Genomic DNA, 23,831 nt, shown 5'->3' with positions numbered 1-23,831 from the left:
ATAAATAATAAATCTAGGGGCTATGTTGATTTTGTAATATAGTTACAAATGCTCAGAGAGGTCACCAGTGTCATCGGGGCTTTACTGAACATATTTTGCATGAAAAGAAAGTGCAGTTACATTTATAGCCCTAGGGTAAAGGTACAAGTTAATTTAATCACTATGTTAATTGGAAATCCATGTACATACAGCTTGAATTTACTAGAGTGGTATTCGGAAAAGCCAGATGTTAGGTGTAGGACACCAAATGATCCTGCTAGACTGCTCATTTGTTTCTGAATGCATTTATCACTGTGCAATGTGAATCACACGCTAGGTGGAGCTGCAATGTTTTTCTTAAAGTGGGGGAGCAGTCAATGCATTGTGATAATGGCGAATTTTCACTTTGCAATTTAAAAGTAAAAAAATATAATAGAAAAGGTTTGAGCAGTTTCCGCAAAGAAAAATAATCAAAAATGTTATGTATTATACCAAACCTATATTGCACTATATATACCGTAGTAACAAAAAAATACAATAATCCTATTTTAAGTAAAAAATACAGTATTTATTACATTTATTACCAGTTAATTTACAGCTTGAGAATAAATATACCATTCCTTAAGGCATAAAAAATGGCTAGTTTCTAAAACAATGAATGTGAAAAAAATATTCCAGCTCTTGGGTGGAATTAAAATTGTTTTCCTTTATTGACAAATCCTGTAAAACATGTAAAAAAATAAGATGTGGTGTAGGAGGAAATAAAGTGATGCGTTTGAAACGTCGTTTTTTTGACCAATGTATTCATTTCTTCATTCATGTTGCACATACGTGTTGTATACGTTTTTTTTTTCCCATACATATCCATTAAAACCTATGGCGCTATTCACATGTCCGTGCAAAACACACAGATATATGTCTGTCTTTTTCTGGGTGATAAGGGTCAGTAAACTTCTACGGGTCTGTGAAAACCACGCACAGCACACACATGGTATCTGTCTGCCATCCATGTAGACTATGTGTTTAACATTGCAAAGTATAGGAAAAGCTTTGTAATTTATTAAGTTAATGATCCATCTGTAAGAAACACTGATGACAAATGATGGTAAAAACGGACACACAGATGTGACACTGATCCAAAACACTGATGAGAAACTGATGGTAAAAACAGACAGACGGATATCACACTGATCCAAAACACTGATGATACACTGATGGTAAAAAAGGACACATGGATGTCACACTGATTCAAACACTGATGACAAACTGATGGTAAAAATGCGCACACTGATCCAAAAGACTGATGAGAAGCTGATGGTAAAAACGGTAAAAACGGTAAAAACGGACACACGAATGTCACCCTGATCCAAAACACTGATGACACACTGATGGTAAAAAAAGACACACGGATGTCACTCTGATCCAAAACATTGATGGTAAAAAAAAGACATACGGATGTCACACTGATCCAAAACACTGATGACAAACTGATGGTAAAAAAAGACACACGGATGTCACACTGATCCAAAACACTGATGACAAACTGATGGTAAAAATGGACACAAGGATGTCACACTGATCCAAAACACCGATGAGAAACTGATGGTAAAAACGGTCAGACGGATGTCACACTGATCCAAAACACAGATGACACACTGATTGTAAAAACAGACACACGGATATCACACTGATCCAAAACACAGATGAGAAACTAATGATAAAAACGGACAGACGGATGTCACACTGATCCACACACTGATGGTAAAAACAAACACACGGATGTCACACTGATCCAAACACTGATGACAAACTGATGGTAAAAATGGACACAAGGATGTCACACTGATCCAAACACTGATGACAAACAAACTGATGGTAAAAATGGACACAAGGATGTCATACTGATCCAAAACACTGATGACACAGTGATGGTAAAAAAGAACACATGGATATCACACTGATCCAAACACTGATGACACAGGTACCATTTTTGACGGACGTGGCATGGTAGTCCAGAGGGCGGTCCTATTTACTGATTGGCATCTTAACTCTATATGAGCATTCAATTTTCTCTATACGAGATTACATTTTCATGAAGACTGCGTCCCTTTAACCCCTTCAAAACATATTACGTACTAGTATGTTATAAGTTGTGTACTTCCCATTGATGCACATCTTTCTTTGCACATGTCGACTGGTCTAATCAGAAGATCGCAAGTTCAAGTCCCGAAAGGACTAGTAAATACAATAAAAAGTTGGGGAAAAAAGTTTTATAAAGTATAAAAAAAATAAAAAAACACAAAGGTTCAAATCACCACGCTTTTGCCCCATTGAAAATAAAAACATAAAACCCCCCACATATTTGGTATCGCCGGGTTCAGAAATGTCCAGTCTATCAAAATATAAAATAAATTAATTTGATCGGTAAACAGCATAACTAAAAAACCCTAAAAACGCGAGAATTATGTTCTTTTGTCCTCCGCAATATTGCAAAAAAATGCAATAACAGGCAATCAAAACATCACATCTACCCAAAAATGGGATTTCTAAATATGTCAGCTCAGGATGCAAAAAAAATAAGCCATCACACAGCTCCAGATCCCGAAAATGGTAACATTACGGGTCTTAGAAAAAGGCGATATTAGTGGCATATTTTTTTATTTAATTCATGATTTTTTTTCTTCACTAAATAAGTAGAAAAAATCTATACAAGTTTGGTATCTACGAACGTGTACTGACCTGAGGAATCATAATGCCTAGTCAGTTTTACCACATAATGAACATGGTAAATAAAAAAATAAAAAACAATGGTGGAATTGCACTTTTTTTTTTGCAATTTAACCACACTTGACATTTTTTCCTCTTTTTTTCCAGTACGATATAGAACAAAATTAATGGTTTCCTTGAAAAGTGCAACTCGTCCCGCATAAAACAAACCCTCATATGGCTATATTGACATAAAAATAAAAAAGTTATGTCTCTTGGAAGAAGGGGAGTAAAAAAAACAAAACAAAAAGTGGAAAATTGCCAGGTCGTGTAGGGGTTAAAGTGATAATTCATGATTCAGTATTTTTAGACTATGGATCCAATGCGACTAGATGCACAGAAGCAGATTCCTGGAAAAACATACTGTAAAAACTGAATGTAATATATTCCTTTGTGTCTAATTCCATGTATTTACAAAATCGTGATCACAAAACTCGCACATGGTCATAATTGCATAAAAACAATAGAATATCCTCCATTCTCACATGAGGTCACCATCATGGGGCATTTATCAACTCATCAGTTTCTATTATTTCCCATAATAGCAATCAGACACCATATTTTCATGTATGCAAAAGCTGAAAAAAAAAATTCACTATGTAATTGAAATTTGGAAAGAGGAATAAGTACATTTGCACGGGACCTTTGAAGCGGGAATTTCCTTCTTTAACTCTTGGGTTTCTAAGTTCTCATCTAGAGCTAAACAGGTCACTGGCACCACATGGGTTAACACCCCCTCCTCTCTGAGCTGTGTGCAGGGTAATGCATGTCCCAGCTCTCTACAAACCATTATGGGGGAGGATGTACTGGGAGTGGAATCAGATTACACATCCTGCCTGGGAAGGGAGAGCCTGAGTCACACAGGGGAGGGGGGAGTTTACTATCTGGCTACTTTGTCATATCATTGCTTAGTGATCACAGAAGCACATCCAACAGGATTGGGGCAATCAACAAGTCGGCCAGAGTTTGCCGTCACTTCAGGTAGACTTTCCTACTGGACAATGTGAGGGGCGACTTAAAAAGATGGCTGACAGGTAAGCACAGCAGACTAGTATGTGTGTGTGTGTCGCGAAGCTCAACATGGGGTTGTGTTACCATGGCTGGTCGTCATTGAGGCCTCTCTACCGACTCTTGGGTGCCCAACACTTTACTATCTCTACTGGCTATCACGGTACAAAGATATATTTTACTTGTATCAACACTTTACGTAAACCCAAATCTCAAAGGATTTTTAGGAACCACTCAACTATGTTGTCAGGAGTCTTCGTAAAGTCAGTTAATCATTGTTGTCACTGATTATAGAGTTATGTACGTGTACGATTATTAGGAACATAGTTTTCTCAAAGGTGCCATCGATTCAGATCAATTGTCTTATTACACCAATCAAGTGTCCAGAGTAATAATGTGTGTCTGTAATGACAAGCAAAGATCTGTTTCATTGACTGCAAAATGTAGCCACCATGATTTATATTGAAGAATTCCATACTGAGGACAATGCCACATGTCAAAGTGGAATTATAAAGTTTGTTCCATTGTTCTGATGTTCTGGTGTTCGGTACATTCACCTGATCACGGTTAAATCCATTTTATATGAAATATATTGGGGACCCCCGGCTTTATCACAATGACCTGAGGAAACTATCAGTTGTATTGAGGAGAGTCCAACATATAAATGGAGTTGCAAGTGACTTTTCACTCACAAACGTCAGATGTGTCCATGTTTTTAGACGTGTCCTCTGTGCTTGATGGGCCGTGACAGACTCAGGGAGGGGGGGGGATTTTAGCTTGGCAGATTTTGGGACTGAATCCTACATGTGGGATTTGAATTTGATCTGTATAAAAACAGCAGCTGCAAAACTCTTTAAATGAGAGGAGCGTTAACTGAGCAACAGGCAGGATTTCAGGACTCTACAGTATCTTGTTAAACAGGCTCGGTCGGGCTAATCTCTTTTACTTCAAAACGTAATTGTCACGCTTTTCCATTAATTTTCATCCTTTTTAACCTTACAGAATGTGTACATACATCTCCGTGATTTTTAATTACTTCTTCTTTTGATATATTTGATCGTTGTTTTGGTTTTTTTTGTTCCTTTTAAGCATTGTCACAGATGGAATCCATGTGTTTCCATGATGTCTCTTCACCTTACCCTATATGATAAAATCAGCCTTGTTTGCTTATGTCAGACTACGTCTAGAATCAAACAGTAATTCAGATATGATCCTGATGCCATCAGTCTAGGATTTATGGGGTTTGTGTCATCAGGAGAGCACTGGTTCTCTGCCACCCAACTTCATCTTTGCCAGGGTGGGTTGGCGCCTTCCTGAAGATTGGCAGTTTGGATCAGTGGCATGGTCGCTGCACTACTATCATTGGGACAGCTTTGTCTCTTCAGCATAGGGTACTGTTCCTCAACTCCAGTCCTCAAGAGTCACCAACAGTTCATGCTTTCAGGATTTCCTTAGGAATTCACAGGTGATAATTTAATTAACTCCACAGGTGATAATTCCATCACTTGTGCAATGCTAAGGAAACCCTGAAAACATGCAATGTTGGTGGCTCTTGAAGACTGTAGTTGGAAAACACTGGCATAGGGGAAGCAGAGGGGGACCGAAGTTTGTCAGTTCCAATGATCCAGCCACCTCTAATGCCACCATACACAATAGACTAATGTGACCTGAATGGGCTGATATTGTTGACCTTGGACAACAGTCTATTGTGTATTGGGGTCTCCTGACACATGATGTTGAGGGATATAAAGATCTGACCTGTCTAATTTCAGATGCGGATCCTATTTAGAGAGATGGACCACCAGTACAATACCACAGTCTAATGTGTATTGGGGTCTACTAGCTCCCCTGACACATGAAGCTGAAGGATATAAAGATGTGGCCTGTCTAATTTAAGACTGCGGATCCATTTTGGAGAGATAAACCATCACTATAAGAGTCTGCCGGCAGCTAACTCATAGAGAACATGGGAGCATTCAGCAGAACAAGAGCTTCTGTGTATGGAGAAGTTGGGAAAGTTAGCAGCTGGCCAAACAATTGGCCGAATCATCTCTTAGTCAACCACTATCTTTTTTTTTTCTTAAGGGGCCCCTATGACTGTAGGGTAGCCGTTGCCCTAGCCATTGAGCTGTACATAATGGAATTCAAAATATCTCAATTTTTGAAAACCAAGATGATTTTTAATAAGAGGTAAATTGCTAAGTCGCTTGTTTTGACAAGTACTGTGCAATTTTAGGCAATGAAAATTAGACAATCCCTTTAATTCATGTTTAAACATTAATTTCTTAGCCTTGGACCTTTGGATTTCTGACTTAAGGCCCCTTTACACACTGCAACATCGCTAGCGATATCGCTGTAACGTCACCAGTTTTGTGATGTAATAGCGACCTCCCCAGCGACATTGCAGTGTGTGACATGCAGCAGCGACCTGGCCCCCACTGTGAAGTTGCTGATCGCTTCACATCTCTCAGGACCATTTTTTGGTCCTTTGTTTCCCACTGTGCAGCAAGCATCGTTGTGTTTGATACTGTTACAACGACTTCGTTAGCGACTTCCCTTTCAAAAAGCTGCTTTGACACGTCCCCAACGACCAGCTAGGTCGTTCTGCAGGTCCGGATCGCTGTTGCGTCGTTGGCCACATCTGCCTGTTTGACAGCTCATCAGAGACTTTCCAGCGATCTCGGCCAGGTCGGGATCGCTGGTGGGGTCACTAGAAAGTCTGTGTGTAAAGGGGCCTTTAGATTGATGCAGATGTGGTGCTGTGCATGCAACTTAGCACATGGATAAGCCCAATTGTCATTTAATGGACCAAATTAAGCTAAAGAGCTATCAACAGCTATCCCCCTCCTCCTCTCCCTTACAATATACACATGCACTCTAGAAAACTCCTGTAGTGACAGACAGAAGGATTGGGCTGTTAAAATTCAATTTCTTGGTCCTTGTTGCTTCTGATAACTGCCATCAGTGGAGGGTTGGGAGGCCTCCATAAGCATTTCATGAGGAGCTTAGCTTTTCAAAATCACTGGGTTCTGCTAATGTACATCTAATGTGTATGATCACCTTAAACCTCAGTGTTTTCCCTCAAAATACCTAGTGTTCAGTAATTTTCTGTTGCACGTGAATAAAGTTGCAGAAACCACAGGCATGTGCAAAGTAAGCGGATTGCCATCAGATTTGATGAGGATTTTGATACGGAATGTTTGCTAAAGCATGGTAAATCCCCAACCATTCTGGTGGTTTTGCTTTTCCTTCTCCTATCCTACAGTAATGAGATGGTGTCCATGTGCACCTGACCACTGCAGCCAATAACTGTCCACAGTGGTGATACCTGGAGGCCCAGCAGAAGACTTTAGGACAGTAATAAGCTGCGGTAATCTGATGTGTATGGTCTGGATAGGTCAGTACCGTCATTATTGAGGGTTGATAAAGTCCAGTGGGACCACAGCAGTTGTTTTATCCTGTAGTAAGTTATTTGATTTTCTCAATTTATCACATTCCCTGTTTTAAATGAGGTTTTCTGGGCTCAGGAGAGATTTGTGCAATCACTCTATGTGACTGCAGATTGTCAAATCATGACAGCGTACAATGTGCACAGTGTAAAGATTCCCCTCTATTTCCAACGAGAATGGGCGGTCACGTAACGCAATATTATATTTAGAGAAGAGAATCTAGTAGGCACGTGATTGCTATCACATATTTATGGTCACATGGCTGCCAACTCATACTGAAGCAGAGCGGAATCCTAATAGTGTGCACTGTCACAATCTGCCGTCACATCAAATGACTGTAGAGATTTCTCTTAAGCTCGGAAAACCCCTTTAATTCAATGGGGTGTTTTATGTTTTAGAAATAACAAAATTAATACTATGAAAATCAGCACTAGTATGTTAACACTGCGTTGGATCAAAATTTAGACCCTACATTCTAATATCAGGTCCCACAGTCTTTGTAAATGTTTTATTATTTTTGCATATATCTCTAAGAGCCCCCATACACATTAAAGACAACATTACCCATTTATATCAGCAGGACTGAATGACCCCAACAGATGATGTCTGGGGAATAAAGGATCGTCAGTTTGAGCTCAAATGCAGGATCTTCTTGTTTCCGCAGGAGATAAGCCGCTGCCAGAGGCGTCTGTAAATGGCTGACTCCACTCTCAGCCGAGCCAAGCATATGTGTATATGGGCAGGCAGGAGAAAAAGCTGTTGAGAATTTGTCCCACTAAGGCCAATCAGCACCTTTTATTCTCAATTTAACCTCGTCAGTCTTCAAATATATACTAAAGGATTGTCTTTTTGGCAAGCACTTGGTTTATATACTCCTCCGTTAGGATCCTGGTATTGTAATTACAATTATGTGACTGCTTTTTGATATAACAGTATACAGAGTCTGTCCGAGTCATTTATAGACATATACGCCAACAGTTGGATATCTTTAGCAGATTGTTTCAAATGATCCCACTAATTGGAATCAGGACACTAATGTAGACCTAGTCCTAACATTTTTTATAGATGTGTGTTTATATCCACCTCCTTTCCATTGGCAGATCATGTGGAGTACCATGTTTTCTATCCATAGAGCCAGCTCCATAGACCAGCTACCTGGTGGTTCTTGATGTTTCTCTGATATTACCGAATTGTTTTTTGACAATACATGCTGCATATCTTCCAACCAATATTTTACAAAAATGTTTCATGTTTTCAAGGTAAATACATGTTTACTCTCTAAAATCCAGTATAAGGAATTATTATCGAACACAGTTCCTTGCACTCGTTTTGTTGTGAGAAAGTATGTTTCCTTGTAAAATAAACACAGATACTCACTTCTGGTGCCAGCACCGTTCCAGCGGTGTCAGAACTAGCTGTCCTGGGGATCTTGTGACGTTACGTCACGCAATCCCTGCCAATCAGTGGCCCCTTCACTACCTCTCCATTGGACGTAATTGACATCCGGAATAAGCAAGAGAGCAAGCAGCCACAGCTCTCCCTTCTTCTGGATATTAATTATGTTTGATGGAGAGGGCAGTGAAGGGGTTGCTAATTGGCCGCAGGGATTGCATGACATAATGTCACATGGTCCCCAGGACAGCTAGGACAGCTAGTCCAGATGACTAAGGACATACACTGTCCGAAACGCGTCTTCCTTTCCATTCATGTGAATTGGTTTTATCGCTTTTAACCTTGTTGAAATAAAAGTCAAAGTTTTTTATTTTACTGGACGCAGTTGCTGGATTTTCATTACCTACCTACATGCTGTGGATTTGCCTTCCATCCGTGCACCGTCTCAGGATCACATCTTTATATTGGGGTGAGCTGGACTTTTTTGTTTGATTCAGAAAGGGTTGTCCGAGTAGTGGCAACCCCTTTAAAAGTTAACCCTGGTAGGAGGACACAAGCGTTACTACGTTCATCTTGACCTGCTCTAGGATTGCATTAGTAAAAAGTTAAGATCATATAAGTGGGGGAGCGGTGACCATCTTGATTACCAATTACATAACGTATTAGATTAGTAAATGCCCTAGCATACTTATTATAAATTTGCAACTTGTGGTGACCAGATGTTTGCTTTATGAATTGTTCCTTAGGGATGTTTCTGTATGTATCAGGGTTCTTGTGACAAGAAATCATTGGTATCGGCATGGGTGTGCCCCCAGCCTAGAGATACATGGGCAACATTGTCAACTATTCTGACACCTGCCAGTGGACTTTGTTTTGTCTAATCATGCAGTTATGTAGCGAGTGCGACATTCTAGGTTTCATGAGATTTGACCTCATCTATCCAAGTATACCAGTCTTCATTGCAAAATATAGTACTAGCTTTTTGGGGGGTCAACCCATCTTTAAAGCAGTTGGTGTACTGCTCTGTAAGGCTACTTTCACACCTCCGGTTTGAGCCCTGCGGCTCAATCCGGCTGTGAAAACTATGCAACGGATGCGGCGAAAACACTGCATCCTTTGCATAAGTTTTTACATGCGGCCCGTCCGGTTTCTTCCGGTTGCGGCATGCTACTGAGCATGCGCAGTGGAAAAAACCGCATGCGGCGACCGGATGCGGTTTTTTCCGCATCGCGCCGCATCCGGCCTCCATAGGTATGCATTGAAAAATGCGCCGCAGCGGCCGGATGCGGCGCGATGCGGTGTTTTTTGCCGGAGCAAAAAACGTTGCAGGGGACGTTCGATCCGGCCGCCGCATCGGCTAAATCTGCCGCATGCGGCCAAAACCGGACCGAACGCAAGCCCCTGCGGCACAATACGGCACTAATGTAAGTCTATGCAAAAAAAACTGCCACCGGCGTTACAAAAGCCGGTGGCGGTTTTTCTGCAGAACGCCGTATTGTGCCGCAGAGCAAAAATCCGGATGTGTGAAAGCACCCTTATGTGTGGTTCTTCGATGTACTCTCATGCAATATATAATAAAACCTCTCCCAAAGACCATATCGTGAGCCAGACCAAATTTCCTTTGACCGATCTCCATCACCATAAATGATGCAACAACCATCCTTGAGAAGACCACTGTCCTAGAAGACCATCTTTTAATACAGATTTACTAGCTTGCCTCACAGAGGTGTTGCTGTATATATTTTCCATAGTGCACAGTAAGAAGGAGCGATACAGATGTAGGAGGTGGACTACCCTTTTAGAGAAATCAGAATATGGTAGAATATAGGCAGAAAAGTAAATGCGTTTGTTGCTAAAGGATTTTCCTCTTATTATTGCGTTTTTCTGGTTTTGTGGAATGGAAGCCCTCTTTTTATATATTTTTCAATAAATATGGATTTTATGGAGCCTATTGCCGGATCCTTCCTCTTCCTATGGTAGAATATAGTATAAACTTACATCTGCAGTCCAACTCCAGCAGCAGATGCTTTTTACGTCGAAACGTTATATATTGTTTATTTGACCAGCTGTGCAAATAATTATTAGATTGGGTTCTTAATAACTATTACCGAGGAGACTACCTCATAAGGAATAGGAGGCTGTGATGGGAATCTTATTTTTTGGTAGATATATCATCGTTACATGGGTTGAAAAGGACCTAGATCCATCTACTTTAGTTCAACCTTCCTCCACCAATTATACATTTCATCACTAATTAATTTATAACTGACAATGTTGTGTACTGAGGAACTCATCCAGCCCCTTTCTAAAAGCAGATATGGTGTCTGCCATCTTGCAGTAGGGCATTCCAGTTTGACTGCTCTAACTGTAAAGAAGCCTTTCCTATTTAGCTATTAGCAAGCAATTCTGTCTATAAATTGATGTGAATAACACAAAGATGATTATCTTGACATTGGTTTGATTAGGACAAAATCGTTGTGTTGGTGAATGGGAGATGACTGATTTGATTCCGATAAACCGTACTAGGTGCTGTCTGTCTCTGCTGTAGAATTCCTGGGGCGGTATTATTCATATACCAGCATGCCGAGTCTTGTCTGCAAAGTACACCTCTCCTGTCCTGTATACTTTTTGTCTGCAACGTTGTTTATGAACTATGAAAGCCAGTGTAACCATAAATGTATTCATGAATAGAAGATCTTGGGTCTTTGTCGCTCCACCTGTGTGGGTATTCACCTTTTTAATTCTGTGTTGAAAGAACTACGGAAAAGACATGGAAATTACCTAGCTTCTAAGATAACTTCCTTAACCCTCTTAAGGTCCCTTTATACACTGCAACATGGCTAGCGATATCGCTGTAACGTCACCGGTTTTGTGACGTAATAGCGACCTCCCCAGTGACATTGCAGTGTGTGACACACATCAGCGACCTGGCCCCCGCTGTGAGGTCGCTGATCGCTACAAGTCGTTCAGGACCATTCTTTGGTCCTTTGTTTCCTGCTGCGCAGCATCTATCTGTGCCGCCCCCCGTGCCAGCAGGCGGCGCTGCTCGGATGGTGGCTCGAGGGTCCCCGGACCCGGTGGTCTCGCAGACACGCCGAATAAATGGGAGGATGTAGATGTACGGGCTAGGCCGTATTAAGTTCGTGACGCCACCCACGGTGTGTGGTGAGTTGGGACACCGCCGCTGCTATGATGGGGCACCCGGGGGAGATGTAACGGCAACTGGATGTTAACCCCTCTGTGGGTAGGGATGGTTGCCCCGGGGCCCAGTGTCTGGTTCAGGGTATACCGACGGCAAGGGGGAGGTTTGATTGCTCACAGTCAATAAATCACACAAGTCTTTGGTAAACCAAGGTGCTGGTGGCCCCTGCTGCGGCCGGTTGCATTCAGGTCCCTCACCCGGGCTGGTGGTCTCTATCCTTTTCCTCTGCAGTGTTTTGTGTAAGGTGGACTTCCTAATCTGGAACTAAGGAGTCCTCTCCCGGCTGGATGTGGCCTAAGGAGCAGTGCCCGCAGACGCTGGCCCGTTGGATCTATGGGCCCTGGGGGTGACCTCTTATCCCTATCGGTGGACTGTTGTCTTCTATGAGGGACTTTGGGTGGGACAGAACCTCTAGTCCTGGCCTCAATCGGTTAATTAACCAGGCCGCTTGCTTCCGGTCCTGGTTTCAGGGTCCGAGTACTCCCCTTTGTGCTCCGGTTTCCGGGTCGGTTCCCCCTGTCGGTATAGACGGGCTACAACCCTGTCCCGGTCCACCTCGGTTCTGCCGAGCCGTCTTCCCGTCTCCTGCTGACGGAGACAACCGTCTGCCTCCTAGCCAAAGGCACCAGGGCTCCTACCCTGGTACCGTTCAACTTGAACTTTTCCTTCTGGAGCTACACTTAGATCCAGCCCACACTACTCTCCAAACTGAACTACCAACTGAACTGCTTGTTTTCCCACCCTGGGCTGTCTGGACCCCTGGGTGGGCATGTCCAACCACCTGGTCACGCCCACTGGTGTCTATCTTTCCCTAAGGGGGGGTGACTAGGGTTTTAGGTTGGCTGTGTGTTTCCTAAGTGGGGGATGGTGTTATGCGGGGGCCTATCTGTGACTACCTGCTTTTACCAGGGCATCACATATCGGTGTGTTTGACACCGTTACAAGACATCATTAGCAACCCAGCCCATAGGCATGCTAGCGTTCCCTTTCCAGTAAGGTCGTTCTGCAGGTCCGTATCGCTGATGCATCATTGGCCAGATCTGCCTGTTTGACAGCTCACCAGTGACTGTTAGGCCAGAATCACACTTGATAGTGCCTCGCGTGTAACTCGCGCGAGTCTCTCATAGTAGAACCTGGCTTGGCCGCACACTATGCATACTGGAGCGTCTGGGCTGCATAGAGATACATGCAACCGACCCGCTCCTGTCAGGGGAGTGTGCGGCCAAGCCGGGTTCTGCCATGCGAGACTCGCGCGAGTGACACGCGAGGCACTAGCAAGTGTGATTCTGGCCAGGTCAAGATCGCTGTTGGGATCGCTAGAAAGTCTCAGTGTGTAAAGGGGCCTTTACTTAGGTATACAATATATTTGTGGGTATTGTCATTCTGTTTAAGTAAAAACTCATATATCATTATAGCGAATGGTCTGAGTGGTTCAAAAAGTTGGATCAGTGGACATAATGGATTGATTACCCCTAAATAACAATCGGATCATACGAAGTCCAGGTTCATACGCTATCTGTGAAAAAAACGGACAGTACTCAGACCAATGTTTTTTAATGAGGCAGTGCAGGTGACTGATATTTTCACTGACAGAATCAATGTGTGAAAAAAATCACAGCATGCTTGATTTTCCTCCAGAACTCGGATGAGACTCACCCATTTGTCTATGGGTGCGAGAATAAAATCGGATGAAACATTATAGCATTCGATTTTTAAGGATACAATACAACTCGTGTGACCCCCAGCCTTACCACTAATAGAAGTGAGAACTTATGGTTTGTGTCATTTTTTTGCTTTTGCCTAGTATGGACATACAATATATAAGGATTCATATGCTCTTATTACTGAAAGGCCTGCATTTATAATAGCCACATCTCATGAGACTGACCTGACAAAATATTCATTCTATCATTATGTTTAGGATCATTCCATGTATATATAGGAAGTGTATATAACCCTTCTTGTTTTATTTGATGTATTACTAGGGTATAGTCCATTCAATTAACTTTTAAGAAGATTTCTGTTGTCAACAAGGTTATTTCATGCTCACATGTGGTCAAAACCATTGGAGATTCCAAGGAGAACGGTTAAAGTAAACCTGTCATCAGAAATTTAGCTATAAATCTAAAAGTTCCCCCCTCTGCAGCTCCTGGGCTGCATTCTAGGAAGCTTCCTATAGTTTTTGTGGCCCCTTTTATTCCAAAATAAATACTTTACAAACTTGTACCTTTTCGTAAATCTTCCATGGGGGCGGGCTGCCTGATGTACGTTGCTGTCCTCCTGCCGATCTACGCCACCCCCGAACGCTGAATTTCAAACCTCAGGACGCCGCCCCTGGGCGCCCGTGGTCCCGCGCATGCGCTGTGCTACTGTAGCGGTGCCGTGCACTGCGTGCACGTGTGACCGCTGGTGACGCTTTTGCGCGGGCACCGACTGCTCCGTCCACTCCTCCCATCTATTTCCTGCTGCTGAGCAGGATGGAAAGGAGGTGACGTCCGGTCATCTGGCCAGCGAGCGCTTGCGCAGAACGCTGGAGGAAGAGGGGAAAGTGCGGTCACGAGGTTATGGGCGGCACTTGCTGATGACACTCACAGCGCCGCCCATAACCTCGTGCCCGCGCAAAGTGTCACTAGCGGTCACAAGTGCACACAGTGCACAGCACCGCTACAGTAGCACAGCGCATGCGCGGGACCACGGGCGCCCAGGGGCGGCATCCTGAGTTTGAAATTCAGCGTTCGGGGGCGGCGTAGATCGGCAGGAGGACAGCAACGTACATCAGGCAGCCCGCCCCCATGGAAGATTTAAGAAATTTGCATACGAAAAGGTACAAGTTTGTAAAGTATTTATTTTGGAATAAAAGGGGCCACAAAAACTATAGGAAGCTTCCTAGAATGCAGCCCAGGAGCTGCAGAGGGGGAAACTTTTAGCTTTATAGCTAAATTTCTGATGACAGGTTCCCTTTAAGTAATTGGAATTTCAACGACTGATCCTTTTGTATCTGCAGCAGCTTTCTCCTTCCTTCACATTAAAAACATTTGAACGCTCTTCCTAGCTGAGCACTCATGTATAAAGGTCCAGTCACACAAAGCAACTTACCAGCGATCCCAACAACGATAGGGATCGCTGGTAAGTTGCTAGGAGGTTGCTGGTGAGATGTCACACTGCGACGCTCCAGTGATCCCACCAGCAACCTGACCTGGCAGGGATCGCTGGAGCGTCGCTACACGAGTTGCTGGTGAGCTCACCAGCAACCAGTGACCAGCCCCCAGCGCCGCGTGGAAGATGCTGCGCTTGGTAACTAAGGTAAATATCGGGTAACCAACCCGATATTTACCTTGGTTACCAGCGCACGGAGCTACACGTGCAGGGAGCAGCGCACACTGCTTAGCGCTGGCTCCTTGCTCTCCTAGTTACAGCACACATCGGGTTAATTACCCGATGTGTGCTGCAGCTACATGTGCACAGAGCAGGGAGCAGCGCACAATGCTTAGCGCTGGCTCCCTGCTCTCCTAGCTACAGCACACATCGGGTTAATTAACCCGATGTGTCCTGCAGCTACATGTGCACAGAGCAGGAGCCGGCACTGACAGTGAGAGCGGCGGAGGCTGGTAACAAAGGTAAATATCGGGTAACCAAGGACAGGTCTTCTTGGTTACCCGATGTTTACTGTGGTTACCAGCCTCCGCAGAAGCCGGCTCCTGCTGCCTACACATTTAGTTGTTGCTGTCTCGCTGTCAAACACAGCGATCTGTGCTTCACAGCGGGACAGCAACAACTAAAAAATGGCCCAGGACATTCAGCAACAACCAACGACCTCACAGCAGGGGCCAGGTTGTTGCTGGATGTCACACACAGCAACATCGCTAGCAACGTCACAAAAGTTGTTCGTTAACAGCGATGTTGCTAGCGATGTTGCTTAGTGTGACGGGGCCTTAAGGGTAGTTGGGAGATAACGCTGTAGAAGGAACATGTTTATGTCTACCTTTTATAGCCCCCTTACATGCAGCAGTCCAGGTCATTAAATTATAGAATATAAAAGCCTGTTTTACTGTCATGTTTAGACAGGTCAATGAAAATTCAATGTGCACAGAAGGATCATTAAAAAGATTGTTCTGTGTGTAAAGAATAATATGTTATTGGCATCACATCTGTTGCTTAGACTGTATTGTGCTGCTGATAATGATTTGTAAGCCATCGCACCTAACAAACTCAGATATATCAATATCTTATAAACGCGCTTTCCCCAATTATTGGCTTGTCTAAATGGGTGATTAGTACATGAGTCAGGCATGACATTATAGAAAGAGAAGTATTGGGTATCGCAAAAGCATCTGTGGCGCCCCTGAGGCTCCAGTCGCCACAGAGTATTGCACCTCATTTAAGCTGCGGTAATTGCCTCGGGTAAGGAGGCGGTTAATCACCGGTGTTCCACATTCACACCTTACATACAGCTTAGGAGCCTTCTCACAGGGTAGCTGGACTAGCGTAGGCAGGGGGTTGGCCAACACAAAGCTTGGAACTGTCCCGGTCACTAGGACAACCACCTGGGAGGCGGGTTCCACTTGGGGTAGAAATAGGAGCAAACTCACACAATAACTAGTCAGTCTACCCGTACATCAGTTCTGGGAGACGACACCAGCACCACTTTCTTCTCTTCACAGGGCCTGCGGCTTGGAGCAGAGCGCTCGACCCAGGTTCCTCCCAGCAAGAAAGGCAACTTTGAGAAAGGACTTTCTTCTTTTAAACACCGGTGGTTTCTCCTAACTTATCCGGGGTCGACTGGGCCCATCACAGTGGGTGACCAGTACTACCTGGGCTGCCAGCACAAACTGTGAGCAAAGACACCTGAAACTGCAGAACAGACTCGGACATCACTACTCCCCTCATCATCCTCCCTGGGGCCCGCTACACCCGTGGGGAGCGATACCATCTCTGGCTGCTACTACTATCCGCCTTGGAGGACAGCGACAGCAGCTAATCACTGGCCGCATACCACAGGTGGCGTCACGACATTCATCCTACTACTACCTCCATCATCTTCCCTCCTTATTGGTGTACACCTTGGGGCACGAAGCCAGGAAGGCCACTGTGACATCACAGATCATCACACCAGCCCGGTGACGAGTAACGAAGGTATGAGATTTCCCGTGCCTGACAAACTCCTGCCCCCGGGTGCTACACATTCACTTATAAATAACACATAGGAGCCAGTTATATAATGCTATTTGATATTCTGGATGGGAGAATGGTCCCAATAGTGGGAGATTCGTAGATGATTTGTTTTAATTGTGCAATAATACTAATAATCATAAATAATGAAGAAAGCAGACCATACACATTAGATATCTGCCTGACACACTGATTTCGGCTGGACAGTCCACCACAGTGTGTAAGGGCTGTCCAACTGTTCCCAGAAGGCAGATGTTGATACTTTATTGACTGATTCTTATCTTTTGTACTGGTTAGGGAGGTCTGTTGGACACCATGATCATGGTTATTAAATAATCTGCTATATGCTCTTTGGGGCAGCACAGTGGCTCAGTGATTAGCACTGCAGTGTTGCAGCATTGGGGTCCTGGGTTCAAATCCCACCAAGGACAACAGCAGCAAGGCGTTTGTATGTTCTCCCTGTGTTTGTGTGGGTTTCCTCCGGGCATGCCGATTTTCTCCCACACTACAAAGACATACTGATAGGGCATTTAGATTGGCAACATTGTCCTCATTGGGGCTCACAATCTATGTAAAGCGCTGTGACATTAATGGCAGTATATAAATGAATAAATATTATTATTATTATTATTAGCCAACAAGTCGTTGCTCTTTTAATGGCCTTTTCAGACCAGCCTAATACACTTAGGGTACCTTCACACTTAGCGATGCAGCAGCGATCCGACCAGCGATCTGACCTGGTCAGGATCGCTGCTGCATCGCTACATGGTCGCTGGTGAGCTGTCAAACAGGCAGATCTCACCAGCGACCACTGAACAGCCCCCAGCCAGCAGCGACGTGCAAGCGACGCTGCGCTTGCACGGAGCCGCCGACTGGAAGCTGCGGAGACTGGTAACTAAGGTAAACATCGGGTATGGTTACCCGATGTTTACATTAGTTACCAGCGCTGTGTGCAGAGAGCAGGGAGCCGCGCACACTGAGCGCTGGCTCCTTGCTCTCCTAGCTGCTGTACACATCGGGTTAATTAACCCGATGTGTAATGCAGCTACATGTGCAGAGAGCAGGGAGCAGCGCACACTGCTTAGCGCTGGCTCCTTGCTCTCCTAGCTGCTGTACACATCGGGTTAATTAACCCGATGTGTACAGCAGCTACATGTGCAGAGAGCCGGAGCCGGCAGCACAGGCAGCGTGAGAGCTGCGGAGGCTGGTAACTAAGGTAAATATCGGGTAACCACCTTGGTTACCCGATGTTTATCTTGGTTACAGCTTACCTCAGCTGTCAGATGCTGGCTCCTGCTCCCTGCTCGCTTCATTTGTTGCTCTCTCGCTGTCACACACAGCGATCTGTGTGTCACAGCGGGAGAGCGGCTTTGAAGAAAACGAACCAGGGCTGTGTGTAACGAGCAGCGATCTCGCAGCAGGGGCCAGATCGCTGCTCAGTGTCACACACAGCGAGATCGCTAATGAGGTCACTGCTGCGTCACAAAAAGCGTGACTCAGCAGCGATCTCGGCAGCGAGCTCGCTGTGTGTGAAGCACCCCTTATTGTCATTATGGCTGCTTTATGTCCATAGAATATTTCGTTATCGCCCTTCTTACATAGGACAATGTGCTACTGATAACAATGGTTTTGAACATTTTGCTTATTCATTGGGTGTTTGCCTGCTTTTCTATGTGTTTACTGGCCTGTTTAGAAAAGCTGATAATCATGAACAAATGTTCTTAGGAAGGCTCGTTTCCTGATTATTGGCCCGTAAATGAGCTCTTAATGGGATTGTTTCAGATGAATGAGACAATTGCAGAACTTTCCACAAAAAAAACACCACACCATAGACCATTGAGCATACACTTAGGCCATGTACACACGTTGATTATTTGGGTAGTTTTTTACCTCAGTATTTCTAAACCAAAGCCAGGAGTGGAAGATTCAGAAGAAAAGTATAATAGAAATATGGACACCACTTGTGCGTCTTGCACCCACTCCTGGTTTCAGCTTATACTCAGTGTGCACAAAGTCTTATTCTCAGATTCGACAGCATTATTACAGCTGTTAAGCTACCGCCAATCCCGAACAGTGGGCAGTTTTTGGCCTGTTAGAATTCTTGTTGGCTTGCTCAATGTGCACAAAACGGTTGTTAATACGATCGTTCTCTGCGCATAGAATATTGTGTAATTGGCAGCGCATTACAGGAGTAGAATGCTTAAAAATCTTTGCACCCAATGAACAAGCATTTTACTTATTGGTCGGATGTTTAGAGATACCGATTGCCAGCTACAAGCGTTCCTATTCATGCTCATTCCCCAATTATCGGCCTAACTAAATTGTCCCTTAGTGCAGGAATAGCTGTCAAACTGAAGTGTATGACCAGCCTAAAGGCCCCTTTACACACTGAGACTTTCAGCGATCCCACCAGCGATCCCAACCTGATAGGGATCGCTGGTAAGTTGCTAGGAGGTTGCTGGTGAGAGGTCACACAGTCAGACGCTCCAGCGATCCCACCAGCAACCTGACCTGGCAGGGATCGCTGGAGCATCGCTACACGGGTTGCTGGTGAGCTGTCACCAGCAACCAGTGACCAGCCCCCAGCCAGCAGCGACGCACTGAAGCGATGCTACGCTTGGTAACTAAGGTAAATATCGGGTAACCAACCCGATATTTACCTTGGTTACCAGCGCACGCAGCTACACGTGCAGAGAGCAGGGAGCAGCGCACACTGCTTAGCGCTGGCTCCCTGCTCTCCTAGCTACAGTACACATCGGGTTAATTACCCGATGTGTGCTGTAGCTACACGTGCAGAGAGCAGGGAGCAGCGCACACTGCTTAGCGCTGGCTCCTTGCTCTCCTAGCTACAGTACACATCGGGTTAATTACCCGATGTGTGCTGTAGCTACACGTGCAGAGAGCAGGGAGCAGTGCACACTGCTTAGCGCTGGCTCCCTGCTCTCCTAGTTACAGCACATATGGGGTTAATTACCCGATGTGTACAGCAGCTACATGTGCAGAGAGCCGGAGCCGGCACTGACAGTGAGAGCGGCGGAGGCTGGTAACGAAGGTAAATATCGGGTAACCAAGGACAGGGCTTCTTGGTTACCCGATGTTTACCGTGGTTACCAGTGTCCGCAGAAGCCGGCTCCTGCTGCCTGCACATTTAAGTCCCCTTTACACACTGACACTTTCTAGCGATCATGTTGCACAGCGGGAAACAAAGGACCAAAGAATGGTCCTGAACGATTTGTAGCGATCAGCAACTTCAGAGCAGAGACCAGGTCGCTGATGTGTTTCACACACTGCAATGTCGCTGGGGAGGTCGCTATTACGTCACAAAACCGGTGACGTTACAGCGATGTCGTTTGCGATGTTGCAGTGTGTAAAGCCACCTTTAGTTTATGTCAGACAAATGTATTGTTTATTTTTTGTCCTATTCTAGGCAAATTCATTATGAGGCTTGCATACGTTTTCTGTGGAAGTTACAAATTGACCTTGCATTAGTTAGGCCCCGTGCACACGTTGAGTATTTGAGGAGTTTTTACCTCAGTATTTGTAAGTCAAAACCAGGAGTGGGACAATCAGAGGAAAAGTATAATAGAAACACGGGCACCACTTCTGTATTTATCACCCACTCCTGGTTTTGGCAAATACTGAGGTAAAAATCTCATCAGATACTGAGGTAAAAAATTCATTAACTACTGGGTAAAAAAAAACCCCTCATCAAATACTGAGGTAAAAAAACCTCATCAAATACTGAGGTAAAAATCTCATTAAATACTAAGGTAAATGACATCAAATACAGAGGTAAAAAAAAATCATGGAGTACTGAGGTAAAAAACGCATGAAATACTGAGATAAAAAAACCTCATCAAATACTGAGGTAAAAGACTCAAATACTCAACGTGTGCACATGGTTGCTGTCGCTGTTCTTTAAGTTTTATTAAGTCCTACTTGTTATATTATGTATAATCGTGCTATTTTCCTTCTCTTTTTTTTTTCGTTGTCTCTCTGCTTTTTCAATAAAGCTTATAAATCTATAAAGTGTAGCGGGAAAGTGCAGACTCTGATGAGATGTTTGTAAAATGCACATTCCTGGCACAGGATGCAACCTTCTAATATCTTGGAAACTTTCCCAGGGTCTCACTGATTTGTCTTCTGGCTGGAGAGTAGCCTGAAGTTTAGAAGAAAAGAAAAGGAAATTGGGCTATTTGTGGCTTTTTAATTTATTTTATTTTTAATCCCTACTTGACGTTTTTAATGAGGTGCACTAGGCGCAATCATGTACAGATGCACGCCACATTTTTTAGTAGGGGAATATTTAAGAGGGATTATTTCTATAATATCATTCTGTTTGTATTTCTTATTATGTGTGAGTAATGTGCTTTAATGGATGATTAGGTTAGAGAGGTTGCAATAAACATCAAAATCCCCGTAAGGAACATGTCCAGGTAATTAACAGTGGTCCCTTTCACAGACCATGTTATATTATTCACAGAATAATGTTGGGGAGCCCCTCCATTGTTCACAAAGTAAAAATTTTCCCAAACCTCCCCAGTATGATGGATACTTCTCCTCATAAGGCCCAAATGTTCAGTTTGCTCCAGAAGGACTGGAAGACTGTTGCAAAATACATTTTTACGCCAGCTCTTTAAAAAGTCGGCAAGGATTGACAAAGGAGGTGTAGCCTAGCACAATACATCAAATCCTTATTTTATTATTATTTATTATAAGCTTTGCGGAATATGTTGGTGCCATATAAGGAAGCATAAATAGCAGAAAAGTATTCCAGACTGGGAATGGAGTATATTTCTGTCTCTGGGGCACAGCAATGTCACTTAACCCCTTCAGCCCCAGGGCACTTTCCGTTTTTGCGCTTTTGTTTTTTGCTCCCCTTCTTCCGAGAGCCGTAACTTTTTTATTTTTCCGTCAATCTTGCCATATGAGGGCTTGTTTTTTGCGGGACAAGTTGTACTTTTAAATGAAATCATAAGTTTTACCATATGGTGTACTGGAAAGCAGCAAAAAAATTCCAAGTGTGGAAAAATTGCAAAAAAAGTGTGATGGCACAATAGTTTTTGGGATGTTTTAGGCTATGTGCGCACTAGAGCAAAATACCCGCGGATTTACCCGCGGATTTGCCGCGGAAATTTCTTGAGAAATGTCTGCAATCTTTGTGCAGACATTTCCCATGAAATTCTATGAGAAAAAAAAAAAGCTGTGCGCACTGGTGCGGATTTTTCTCAAGAAAGTTTCTTGAGAAAAGTTTCTCGAGAAAGTTTCTTGAGAAAATGAACATGTCCATTAAATCCGCAGGTATCCCGCGGATTTCTGCAGTACAGACTGCAAAAATCCGCTGGGAACCATCCGCGGGAAAATCGCGGTAAATCCGCGGCTAATCCGCGGCAAATCCGCATGCGGTTTTGCCGCGGATTTTTTCCGGAGGTCAGCAAATCTTTCACTCCCAGAAGTTTCTCGAGAAGATTTTCTCGAGAAACTTCACATCTCTAGTGCGCACATAGCCTAATTCACGGTGTTCACTATATGGTAAAACTGATGTGTGGGTATGATGCCTGAGGTCGGTGCAAGTTTGTAGACACCAAACATGTATAGATTTACTTGTATCTAAGGGGTTAAAAAAAATTCACAAGTTTGTCCAATAAAAATGGTGCACGTTTTGCGCCATTTTCCGAAACACGTAGCGTTCTTATTTTTTGGGATCTATGGCTCAGTGATGGCTTATTTTTTGCGTCTCGAGCTGATGTTTCTAATGGTAGCATTTTTGCGCAGATGCTACGTTTTGATTGCCTGTTATTGCATTTTGCGTAAAACTTGCGGCGACCAAAAAACGTAATTTTGGCGTTTGGAATTTTTTTGCCACTACGCCGTTTACCAATCAGATTAATTGATTTTATATTTTGATAGATCGGGCATTTCTGAACGCGGCGATACCAAATATGTGTATATTTATTTATTTTTTAACCCTTTAATTTTCAATGGGGGAAAGGGGGGTGATTTGAACTTTTAGGTTTTTGGGGTTTTTTTACATTTTTTAAAACTTTTTTTTACTTTTTTTATTTTATTTTACTAGTCCCCCTAGGGGGCTATAGCGATCAGCAATCCGATTGCTGATCGCTATCTGCTGATAACAGCTATACCGCTGTAAACAGCAGAAATAGTCACTTTCTTTTTTCCTCTGCTCCGTGCCGAGGAAGAATGAAAGTGAAACTTCATAGCATCAGGCGTCATCACATGACCCTGTGCTACGATGGCAACCACCGAACGTCACATGATCACTCACGTGACGTCCGGAGGGGGCGGCAGTAAGTAAAAAACATGGCCGCGCGCATATAGATCTCGCTGCCAGACTTTGGCAGCGAGATCTAAGGGGTTAATGTTCCGGGTGGAATGCGATTCCACTCGGAACATGTAGGCACACATGTTAGCTGTTGAAAACAGCTGATATGTGTGCCGATCCACGCCGCCTGCCCGCGGCAGGGGGCGGGGCTTACCGGGACACGATCCATGACGGAAAGATCCGTCCATGGTCGTGAAGGGGTTAAAGGGAATCTGTCAGGTCCTGTATGCACCACGAGCAGTTCTGGGCGCATATTGCTAATCCCTGCCTAGCAGTCCAAACCAATAGTAGAATAGATAAAGGGTTCTTTTGAAGAATTTGAAGAAGTATTTCTAAAGATCCCATATGATATGCTAATGTGGCCAGCGACTAGTTGAAAGGGCATTAATTCCTTTGGCTAGTAAGCCCCCATAGCATATAAGCATGCCCCTGTGGGCGTACTAACATGCTAATGCATGTGCAGCATCAGAAGATAATCTCACTCACCATGCTGCCATCACGTCCAATGCTGGACTTCGGCTCA

The 23,831-nt window shown here is 44.0% G+C and overlaps 1 protein-coding gene across 2 annotated transcripts in view; it reads left to right on the top strand.

Annotated features, from left to right (window-relative positions):
* The first annotated feature begins 3,621 nt into the window (after positions 1-3,621).
* The window catches only part of LOC142311447 (rho GTPase-activating protein 39-like), a 129,752-nt gene continuing 109,542 nt past the window's right edge, over positions 3,622-23,831 (top strand). The window contains exon 1 of one of the 2 annotated variants that reach the window (XM_075349894.1): positions 3,622-3,779. In XM_075349894.1, coding sequence (XP_075206009.1) covers positions 3,769-3,779 — 11 coding nt within the window. In that variant the 5' untranslated portion in view covers positions 3,622-3,768. The remainder of the gene's footprint in view (positions 3,780-23,831) is intronic. The other variant, XM_075349893.1, reaches the window with a different exon arrangement.

The sequence above is a fragment of the Anomaloglossus baeobatrachus genome, chromosome 5 (genome assembly GCF_048569485.1).
Source record: "Anomaloglossus baeobatrachus isolate aAnoBae1 chromosome 5, aAnoBae1.hap1, whole genome shotgun sequence".
In the NCBI taxonomy this organism is placed as follows: Eukaryota; Metazoa; Chordata; class Amphibia; order Anura; family Aromobatidae; genus Anomaloglossus; species Anomaloglossus baeobatrachus.
The sequence above is the reverse complement of the archived record's forward strand: the minus strand, read 5'-3'. Positions and strand labels throughout refer to the sequence as shown.